Source organism: Sinocyclocheilus grahami, unplaced genomic scaffold (assembly GCF_001515645.1).
Source record: "Sinocyclocheilus grahami isolate Dianchi unplaced genomic scaffold, SAMN03320097.WGS_v1.1 scaffold562.1, whole genome shotgun sequence".
Taxonomy (NCBI): Eukaryota; Metazoa; Chordata; class Actinopteri; order Cypriniformes; family Cyprinidae; genus Sinocyclocheilus; species Sinocyclocheilus grahami.
The window spans coordinates 417391-429044 of NW_015505741.1; the positions used below are offsets into that span (position 1 = coordinate 417391).

Genomic DNA, 11654 nt, shown 5'->3' on the forward strand with positions numbered 1-11654 from the left:
AGTAACAAACAGTAGGTGACATATCAACACGATGCTCATATTCAGATATGGTCATGTAAATAATTAGGTTCCTCTCAGTTTTCCCGCTTTGCGTGCGCGTGTGTCACAGTGTGAACTATTAAAAGTATTAAAAGTGAACTATTATGACTAAATCTTGTAAACTCTTGAGTTAGTTTAAGACTTAACGCCAAACTTTTGAATGGTACTATATAAGTATTTCCACAAAAATATTAAGCAGGAAAAAATATGAATTATTATTAATAAGAAGAAGATTCTGAAGGATCATGTTACACTGAAGACTGGAGAAATGGCTGCTGAAAGTTCAGCTTGGCCATCACAGTTAATAATTGTTCATTTATGATACACCTTGTTAGTAGCTAGTACATGTGATTGTTGATCAGTTAGTACACTGTAAGAAAAATATCTAGAAAAATGGCAAAGGTACAAGTAATTTTCCAGGACATTATCCGTTATCCGTTGTACTGTAACCCGAAAACACAAACTACAATGCGTAATTTAAAATGCAGGTAAAAACCTGTGATTTATTTTCTTAAAGTGTAGCATACTGACTACTAATACACTGCTTAAAACTACAATTGTTCAGAATGTGTAGTTTTACTAGTTTACTAGCCAATAAAAAAACTTGTAATCGTTCAAAAATTAAATCGTTCAAAAGTGTTCAGTGTTGTATATAAAAAGTTATTTATATCTTAACATTATATTATGCATTTATATTATTTTACGAGCAAATCTAAATTAACATAGAAAATGTATTTTTGCTGAGATTTGATGTGGTGACACAATTTTGCGTCGTGATTACGTAATGACGTCATCGCGCAATGACATCACAACGTCATTTAGCATCTTTTAGCAACAAATCGACCTTCCTTTAGCAACTTCCCCTGAAAACTAGTTGGCAACACTGCTTCCACAGCACGCCCACCTCCGTGACTATCCAATGACACACTAACTTGAGTTCAACTTGTTACAATGCGTGATAATGAGCGCTCATCCAATCACTCATGCCTTCATCTAAATAAGCTGCCTGTAGGTTCAGCGCACCTGTTGGTGATGTACCTGTTAGATCACGAACCTTTAGCGTTCCTCTTTTCTTTTCGTCTTTTTATCACTTCCACGTTTTCGGAGCGTTATCTTTGTACACGGGTGTATTTTGTATAACCGTTTGTTTGTCCTCGTTCAATGAAAATATGAACCAAGCTGACCTTCGGAGACTTTTTGCAGCGTGTGATGGGAATAAGTCCGGAAGAGTCGAATACGAGGACTTCACCAGTGTTTGCCGAGAGCTTAATGTGCCTGCTGACGAGATCAGGACTTTATTCAACAAGTTTGATCTGGACGGAGATGGATACATTAACTTTAACGACTTCTCGTCAAGCTTTCATGGAGTTTCCGAAGCCCTCAATTTGGCTTTGTTGGGAAACAGTTTGCAAAGTCAGAGAAGCGCGTGGGATGAGTTTGAAAACACATTAGACGGAGATGTGGCCTATTATTTGGGAAGGTAGCTATATTTTGACTTGTGAAGTTCAGAGTCATTTATTTTGATAAACATTTACATTTAAACGAGAAGCCAAAAGAAGATTTAATCTTTTTTTTTTTTTAAAGAAGTTTTAAAACTATTAAGTATCATATCGTGTTATTTTTTTTAATCCCTTCCTTAGGGTCAGGCTACTAAATTTGGCCTGAGTTTCATAAATATGTGGAAATATGCTATTTAAAATAAATTGCGTGTTTGTGTGTGTAGCCTAGCCTACATGTTTTTTGGGGGGACAAATCTGTACACAGAAGTGAGCTAAATCTGACAAAACCTGCTTTTGTTTATTAAAGTGTTTTATTTTTAAAGTGAAAAATGCAGAAAGCCATGTTAGGTTTAGTTTACAGTATTTATAACTAGCTGTATATATTAAAAAACGGGAGTCTATGTAGTGTCCATATTTAGGTAAGCGTGTCTGTCTATACAGCTATATAGTCTTTACATAGCTACATGGAACATTTTTTACCTTTTTAAAAAATTAGTTTGGTCAAATTCATGCAAGTATCTGCCTTGACAACTGGATTAATTTTTTCATCCAGACACACACACACACACACACACACACACACATATATATATATATATATATATATATATATATAATGCTGCTTTTCTTTTTCGTGTCTGCAGACAGTGGGATGAATTGAGGGAGTTGTATGAACAGATCCACTCCACAACTGATGAGCTGTTATTGCAGCAGTATGAGGATCTCATCAAGGCTCTTGTAGCTGAGAGCAAAGAGCACAGGATGGAGATTGAACAACTCGAGACCGGTCTACGAAGGTGAGAGGAGCATTTCCAGGATTCAGCTGTGGTGAATCACTATGTACAATGGCTGGTTTGGCTCTTTCAGATTGTCATGACCGGCTGATATGCGATAATTGCACCCTGATATAATGTCATGCACCTTTAAATCGTTGAAAGAGCATTTTAAGGCAATTTTAATAACAGAGGGTATTTTCATTTGTTTTAAATTGGTCATCTTGCTGCCCCTTGAATATTTTCAGGATTGAGACCATTATAGAATTTAATACGATACGGCAGTATGTGCGATACGATTGTAATGTTCAATATCAGATTAATGAATCAACAATTGTGAAATTTGCATGTATTGCATTTTATGGAGGACATCATTTTTTTTTCTGTCCAGGAAGTGTTTCTAATGTTTTAAGAGTTTAAAGAATTCAGGTTACAAAGCTTTCATTGTTAAAACAAAGAAAAGTGCTACCATTTCTAAGGAAGGAGGAAACTGAAAATTAGGCTTGAGTTACTAAGCTCGTCATTCTCCTTGTCGAAACTTATTTGTGATTCTGTAGGTGTGGATTTAGTTTTGAGTGCTTTTTCACAGCAAGACATAGTCCTGGCGTTTTACTGTGTGTTTAGCGGTAAAAGGCTGTTAAGCGCTGTTTTTCACCTCAGGTCCACCTTACACAGTTGCTGCTTCTCAAGAGCCCTACCTTCGTTCCTCCCTTCCCTTTGGAAGGGAGGTTTGCTCAACTGCACCCGCTTGATGATTGCGATAAGACTGTGTAGCTTAAAGTAGTTTTTCATCTCTCCAGTAGTAGCTCCTCAGGGAACATTTCTTTTGAGATCTGGATGTGGATGCATTAAAGGGTATCCTAAGACCAAGGCCGGTGGTTTCAAACTGCTTTCTGTATAAAAAAAAAGACTTTAAAGTTGCCGTTTGGTTCTGAAAAGCTATGCCTTATGCTTTTTGATGTGAACAGGACAGAGGAACTGACCAGCAGTCAGTTAGCAGAGATGGAGGACTTGCAGCAGCAACTGTCCCGCACAGAAGAAAGGCTCAGGGAAGAGGTGAGAAGTCAGACAAGTTGAATGTTCAGTGATTATGAGTGTGAATTGGCACATTTATTCAGTATTAATGTAAGATTAATGCGGATGCAGGTTAATGCAAAAGTAACCAATACTTTTCTGCGTTCTTGATAATATTCAAAGATACGTACATTGTTTAAATATCATGATTTAATTTTTCTGTTTTTAGTGGTACTTAATAACACTGACACCAAGACAGATTAACATGCATAAACGCATGCGTGTGTGTGTGTGTGTGTGTGTGTAATGTATGCATTCATATATATGTAATTGTGTGTAATTCTGTCTTGGTAAATGAAAAGAGGGATATCAGGTTCAGCTTTGTACTCAGTGGTTCACCTTTATTCTTGAAGCCCAGTGACATGTTTTTAACAGGAAAGCCGGCCTGACTCAGTGTGCACAAAGGCTTCTCTATGAGAGCTAGTAAATGCCTCTTTATTAAGCCTGTGCATATAAGGAAAACACTCTTCTTGGGTTTCATGCATACAGGAGCAAAAGAAATTGGACGAATCCATTGCTATGCTCCAAATCAAGCATGAGAATGAACTGGCAGACCTGCAAACAACGATAGAAAGGCTCACAAAGGTAAGGGAGCGACATTATTATTTTAATGTCTTTGCATGTGGGTTTGTCTATTTTTTGTGTAACTTTCTTTGTCTCAAATTTTAGCAATATCAAGAGGAGTCTAAATTAAACAGCACCAGGGAAGATGCCATCAAATTGAGAGCACAGATTAGAGATCTGATGCAGGTATGAATCGGATACTCCTTTTCAACATGCAGTGCCCTTCAAAAGTATTTGAACAGAAGGGGAGTGTTGGGTAAACTGCCAATTTTAGCTTAAAAGGATAATTTATCAAAAAAACGAAAATGCTCCCCTAAACGTTTACCAGAATTGTATGACTGACTTTAGTGGATGAAAAATTTTATTAAATCTGTCCAAATGAAGTTCTTAGCAATGCATATTACTAATCAAAAATTTAGTTAATATATTTATGGTAGGAAATTTACGAAATATCTTCATGGAACATGATCTTAATATCCTAATGATTTTTGGCATAAAAGAAAAATCTATAATTTTGACCCATACAATGTATTTTTGGCTATTGCTACAAATTTACCCGTGCGACTTAAGACCAGTGATCCAGGGTCACATAGTATTTTTAGTTTTCACAGATCTGTGTGAACCGGGATCGATTTGACAACATTGTAATCTTTTCAAAACTGCAAAGTGAAAAACTGAGGCTACATTTACATTGTGCAAACGTAACCTCAGTAGTCAAGTGACAATGTGGCCCATATTCGGGATAAGACATGTCGACATAAGTTCAATCATTGGAGAATTTGGGAGTAAAACAAACATTAAAAATAAGGGTCCTTTTTAAATGTAATCTTTGTTGTGATGAATAATGAACTTTTTTTTTTTTTTAGTTGCACTACAGCTTATTCACTGACATCTTGCCCCACTTTGTCTGTAATGGCAGAATAAGGGCTGATACTAGAGGTCTGCTTTCCCGCGGTATCTGCAATAGTGCTGTGTGAAGTTTTGAATTGCTGGGTGCAGGAGGGAAGATACTGATATGTAAGCTGGAGAAAGATGACTTGTGGGACTTGAGTTAATCAAATCCATCTTAAGATACAAAATGTAATGTCCATTGTGCAACAGAAATAAATTGTTTACAGGTGCACGGTTGGATATTCGTATTGGGTTTTTTTTTTTGACCGCATATGCCCGCAAAGGAAAGCTTCTTGTTTGTGTTGGAATTGGGGAAAAAATAGCCTATGACACTGGAGCTAGATAGTCATACTGCAACGGGACTGAAACATCTGTATAGAGCTGTGGGATTTTGCGAGCAGGAAGAAATAACTTATTTTCAGCGTAAACGGCACTGAAAAATCGATCCAGTGGAGACCTCTAATTGTAACACTAAATACAAATTGAAATATTTGTGCTCTCATTAGCTTTTGTGTTCCTCTGCAGGAAAACGAGGAGCTGAGGAGTTCTCTTATGAAAGCCCAGATAAACGTCTCTGTTCTCCAGGTCGAGTTGGACAGGTTGCAGAATGCCTTCACTGACCAGAAACTCCAACACGAGAGGTGAAAACATTGATGCTTCAATTCATTTAAGATGGGTTTGTGTACGTAAATGTGAATGCTGCCAGTAGTTCTTAAACACCGCCTCCTCCAATGTGTTTCCTAAGAAGTGATTTAAGAAAAAGTGCTTGATGTGATTTCTTTTTCTTCTCAGAGAAAGTGATGACCTTAAGAAGATGGTGATGGAGTACCAGTCTTATTCCAGCCAAATAGAATTCCTCCAGTAAGGCAATTCAGTCGTTCTCTTTGGGAGTCAAATGAATCACAATATTCTAATGAAGAAATGGATCTTCTAGCTTACTTCTACAATATGACTTCTCTCCTTCACATCAGGGAAATGAACAAAACGTTGTATGACAGCAATGATGGGTTACGCTCTGCACTGAGCCAGGATAATGGCTCTTCAAAAAGACAGGTAACTAGTTAGAACTGCATTCATTGCAGCCATGATCAAATATTTGGATTTCCAGCATACAGAAATACACCATTGTTTCTGGAAGTCGTTTATTGTACACAATAACAACTCTCATTAAGATGTTTGCTCTTCTGTAGCTCTCACCAAAAAATGAAGTTCCTCCTAGAAAGATGAAACCAATTCGACAGAGTACAATGAATCGGAGTGGGTAATTATATCCTTTATTGTTTACTCTATATTTGTTGCAGCTGTATCTTGACAGAAAAAATACAGGGAAAACTTTCAAGATTATTTCTTGTTTAGGCCTTTATATTATAGTCTTGTTTAACTTTAAGTTTTACTAATGAAGAGGACACGATGGCCCTGGTGAAGTGCTGGGCTGATAAGTATTTGGATAGTGGCGTCTCCGTTCAGACAGACGATGAGCCGATGTCAGACACAGACAGTGACGGCAGCCATAATTCAGTGGAGACTGTGCATCATAGTTACTCTTGTATTCCATCTGAGTTGGAGGTAAGTCTTCAGCTTTCACTCATTTTCACACTTTGCAGTTGTATCTGTATAATTCATTGCTGGGTTAAATAACTAATGTCTCAGGTGTCAGAGCTGAAGTCTGAAGCTGTGGGATCTGTAGCTCGTAGCACAGTTGGCTCAATATCCTCCTCACTTCGGCGGCGGTTGTCTGCTTTTCCTGTCAAGGTAGTTCTTGCTACAGTACTTTATTTATTTTTTTATCAGTAGGTATTCTAGAAACTATAAATGCCAAATTAGTGTGAGAAAATAGGAAAGACTTGTCTCAGTTTTTCAGTCATGAGGTTAATGACAAACAACTGGAAAAGTGGATGGTCTTGAAGTCAGAAAGGTCGAGAACCACTGTGATAGACTGCCTCTTTACAACTGTTCTCTATAGAAAACTGAAGAAGACTTGTATGACACTGAAGATCTTGCTCCAGTGTACCGTTTGGTGTTGGCTGGGGATGCTGGGTCGGGAAAATCCAGCTTTTTACTACGGTTGAGTCTCAACGAATTTAGAGGAGATATACAAACCACTCTTGGTGAGAAGATGGTGTCATTTTTGAATGTGCTATGAATACAGTATAAGTATTGAGAATCCAAATAGATTCTTACAGGTCATCAAAGAAAACTTCAGAATGACCATGGCACTCTTGTAAATGAAAAAGCCTTTATTATCAGATGGCTTCATACAAGAAATCTAAACTCTTTTTTTTTTTTTTTTACAGGTGTTGATTTTCAAATCAAGAAGATGCTTGTAGATGGTAAAAAGCCTTTATTATCAGATGGCTTCATACAAGAAATCTAAACTCGTTTTTTTTCATTCTTACAGGTGTTGATTTTCAAATCAAGAAGATGCTTGTAGATGGAGAGAAAACAAACCTTCAGATCTGGGACACTGCTGGACAGGAAAGGTACAGTATGTGTGCGATTTGGGAATCAAGTGTAGACCTGCTTGGTTAAAATTCTTAATTATGGATGTTAAGTTACATTTTAATCTTCATTAGTGATTATTATACTTTGCTTTTATAGAAAATGGTCGCCGTTCACAATTTAGAGTACTTTTTTTTTTTTTTTTTTTTTTTTTTTTTTTTTTTTTTAAAAAAAGGGGCCCCGTTCAAAATTTAGGGTTTTTTTTTTTTTTTTTTTTTTTTTTTTTTTTTTTTTTTTTTAAAGAGCAGGTCATATGGGTTTTTGAAAAATATCTCTCTTGCAGTTTATAACCTAGCTAACCTTAAATGAAAACAATCTGCAAAGTTGTTAATCGAAAAAGTGCATGATAAATAAAGATATTGTCTCTCAAAAGAGAGAGTCGATTCTGAATCGCCTTAACGAGTTGTCCTATTGTCGAATCTTTTGCCTGTTACCAGTATACGTCACTGGGTAACACATTTGCATAATACCGCCTGCCCGCGAAATACGAACAGAGTCTGACCTGCCCACAAACACTTTGCTAGTTAGTGTGTTTACATGTTGAGAAGACGCTGTGTTCAAGGATACCACAGAAATACAATTCAAACCTTTTGCATGTCATTTTACCCAGGACTGCTTCTCTAAGCTTGCCTTTTATATTCATTGGCTTCTAATCTTCTTTATTTGGACCAATAAGCTCTCCGAACCACAACCTGTAAGTACGATTGATACATTATGTGTACATTTTCAATTGAGTGCTCAAAATAAAGTTTTTGTGCTAATATGTGATGTATACCTACTGCAGCTTTAGGTTTCCAGAAAGCACGATATTACTGTTTTACTGAAGTAGTTCTGATAATTCGCTGTGAACCCACTATTTCCTAAGAATGTGTCGATTAATGTAGACTGACGTTGTTCTAATTCGTTTAATAATAAAGAATGTAGTTATGAAATTGTTTGCTGCACCGGCAGCTATAGGGTTAATGCGGGAGAGACGAGCGAGTTAGTTAGGCTGGTGCGCCTGTGCGCCTGTGAGGAGGTAAGTCTTCAGCTTTCACTCATTTTCACACTTTGCAGTTGTATCTGTATAATTCATTGCTGGGTTAAATAACTAATGTCTCAGGTGTCAGAGCTGAAGTCTGAAGCTGTGGGATCTGTAGCTCGTAGCACAGTTGGCTCAATATCCTCCTCACTTCGGCGGCGGTTGTCTGCTTTTCCTGTCAAGGTAGTTCTTGCTACAGTACTTTATTTATTTTTTTATCAGTAGGTATTCTAGAAACTATAAATGCCAAATTAGTGTGAGAAAATAGGAAAGACTTGTCTCAGTTTTTCAGTCATGAGGTTAATGACAAACAACTGGAAAAGTGGATGGTCTTGAAGTCAGAAAGGTCGAGAACCACTGTGATAGACTGCCTCTTTACAACTGTTCTCTATAGAAAACTGAAGAAGACTTGTATGACACTGAAGATCTTGCTCCAGTGTACCGTTTGGTGTTGGCTGGGGATGCTGGGTCGGGAAAATCCAGCTTTTTACTACGGTTGAGTCTCAACGAATTTAGAGGAGATATACAAACCACTCTTGGTGAGAAGATGGTGTCATTTTTGAATGTGCTATGAATACAGTATAAGTATTGAGAATCCAAATAGATTCTTACAGGTCATCAAAGAAAACTTCAGAATGACCATGGCACTCTTGTAAATTAAAAAGCCTTTATTATCAGATGGCTTCATACAAGAAATCTAAACTCGTTTTTTTTCATTCTTACAGGTGTTGATTTTCAAATCAAGAAGATGCTTGTAGATGGAGAGAAAACAAACCTTCAGATCTGGGACACTGCTGGACAGGAAAGGTACAGTATGTGTGCGATTTGGGAATCAAGTGTAGACATGCTTGGTTAAAATTCTTAATTATGGATGTTAAGTTACATTTTAATCTTCATTAGTGATTATTATACTTTGCTTTTATAGAAAATGGTCGCCGTTCACAATTTAGAGTAAGAGTTTTTTTTTGTTTTGTTTTTTAAAAGAGCAGGTCATATGGGTTTTTGAAAAATATCTCTTTTGCAGTTTATAACCTAGCTAACCTTAAATGAAAACAATCTGCAAAGTTGTTAATCGAAAAAGTGCATGATAAATAAAGATATTGTCTCTCAAAAGAGAGAGTCGATTCTGAATCGCCTTAACGAGTTGTCCTATTGTCGAATCTTTTGCCTGTTACCAGTATACGTCACTGGGTAACACATTTGCATAATACCGCCTGCCCGCGAAATACGAACAGAGTCTGACCTGCCCACAAACACTTTGCTAGTTAGTGTGTTTACATGTTGAGAAGACGCTGTGTTCAAGGATACCACAGAAATACAATTCAAACCTTTTGCATGTCATTTTACCCAGGACTGCTTCTCTAAGCTTGCCTTTTATATTCATTGGCTTCTAATCTTCTTTATTTGGACCAATAAGCTCTCCGAACCACAACCTGTAAGTACGATTGATACATTATGTGTACATTTTCAATTGAGTGCTCAAAATAAAGTTTTTGTGCTAATATGTGATGTATACCTACTGCAGCTTTAGGTTTCCAGAAAGCACGATATTACTGTTTTACTGAAGTAGTTCTGATAATTCGCTGTGAACCCACTATTTCCTAAGAATGTGTCGATTAATGTAGACTGACGTTGTTCTAATTCGTTTAATAATAAAGAATGTAGTGTAGCGCACACTTTATAATCATTATGAAATTGCTGTTTATTTTGCTGCACCGGCAGCTATAGGGTTAATGCGGGAGAGACGAGCGAGTTAGTTAGGCTGGTGCGCCTGTGATAAAGCTGTTCTGATTAAGTTGACAGAGCGTCTTTAGTCTGTCGATCTTCAAACATTACAGTAGACATATTTTGGTTTATAAACTGTATCGTTTCAGCAGTTAGTCACGTTAGCACTCGGCTAACGTATCCACCATTATGGTTTTAAGTGTTCACAGTTTAGCAGCTAAACTTTAGCTGTTGTCGCGATTCGCTTGTATAAGTGTTTTTGTATTTTGTCATTATTATAAGAACTGATTGGAGCACTATATTGTTTTATGTAAAGGTGCTTTGTCAATGGTAGTGCTCGCTATCTTGCTCAAGGACTCCTCTCTGTGCCAATCACAGCAGGCTTGGCCAGCTGACCAATCAGAGCAGTGTAGGCTTATGGAAGGGAGGGGTTTGCTCCGAGCTTGCTTGGAACGAATCGTTTCGAAATCATTGGCAAATGACTCCAATATTAAATGTATATTCTGAGAAAATTACAATGTTTTCTGACCTTACATGCATTTAAACCTGTTGTAGGAGACTCCAACACAATATTAGGACACTTTAAAATACCATATGACCTGCTCTTTAAGATTAATATTTTTTTCTGCAAGGATGCATTACATTGATGAGACTTTTTTTTTTTTCTTTCAAATGAATGCTGTTCTTTTGAGCTTCATATTCAGCAAATGTATCATGGTTTCCACAAAAAAATATAAAGCAGCACGACTGTTTTCAACATTGATGATAAATGTTTCTTGAGCACCAAATTAGCATATTAGAATGATTTCTGAAAGATCATGTGACAATGATTACTGGAGAAATGGCTGCTGAGAATACAGCCTTACCATCACAGGAATAAATGACATTTTATAGTATATTTAAAAAGAAAAAACTATATAAAAAAAGTTTTACTCCTATTTTTGAACAAATGTACAGCCTATGTGAGCCTATATAAGAAATAATAAAAAAATCATTACGACATCAAACTTTTGAACCGTAGTGTAGACAGCCAGGACTGTCTTGAGTCCTGTTAAATAAATATTTAGTTTTCAGTGTAGTTGATGTACCACATGTTCCATGTTTCTACAGACTTCTGACTCTGGTGCATTTACTGTAAGCACATTTGCTGTTTATGCACACAATGGAATATTAGCAAGCATGCAGGTGTAGGGTTAAACATTATGGCCCGGTTTCATATATAGGGCTTAGCCTAAGCCAGGATTAGGCCGTAGTTCAATTAGGACATTTAAGTAATTTTTATAAACATGCCTTAGAAAAAAGCATTACTGGTGTGCATCTTAAGACGAATCAAAGCACTGACATTTTTTAAGATCAGTCGGTGCAAGTTTCTTTCAGTTGAAACAGCTCAGATTTACATTTGTCTAGAACTAGGCTTAAGCCTTGTCTGTGAAACCGGGGGTAAATATATTTTGGGTTCTTTAGTATGTTTGTTACTTGATATGTAACTGGTTCGAGCTCCCCTTTCCCGAATCCCCATCCCACCTGCAGACTACCAAATAATTTCACTAAACATTATGAAAAATGAAT

General features: G+C 36.9%; 1 protein-coding gene across 1 annotated transcript in view; it reads left to right on the top strand.

The window, feature by feature from the left end:
* Positions 1-1039: 1039 nt before the first annotated feature.
* Positions 1040-11654, top strand: part of rasef2 (RAS and EF-hand domain containing 2) — a 13912-nt gene continuing 3297 nt past the window's right edge. Inside the window, exons 1-13 of the mRNA XM_016239325.1 lie at positions 1040-1519; positions 2183-2335; positions 3280-3367; positions 3875-3970; positions 4055-4135; positions 5366-5481; positions 5633-5701; positions 5812-5893; positions 6031-6101; positions 6229-6406; positions 6491-6592; positions 6804-6948; positions 7239-7320. Coding sequence (XP_016094811.1) covers positions 1209-1519; positions 2183-2335; positions 3280-3367; positions 3875-3970; positions 4055-4135; positions 5366-5481; positions 5633-5701; positions 5812-5893; positions 6031-6101; positions 6229-6406; positions 6491-6592; positions 6804-6948; positions 7239-7320 — 1574 coding nt within the window. The 5' untranslated portion in view covers positions 1040-1208. The remainder of the gene's footprint in view (positions 1520-2182; positions 2336-3279; positions 3368-3874; positions 3971-4054; positions 4136-5365; positions 5482-5632; positions 5702-5811; positions 5894-6030; positions 6102-6228; positions 6407-6490; positions 6593-6803; positions 6949-7238; positions 7321-11654) is intronic.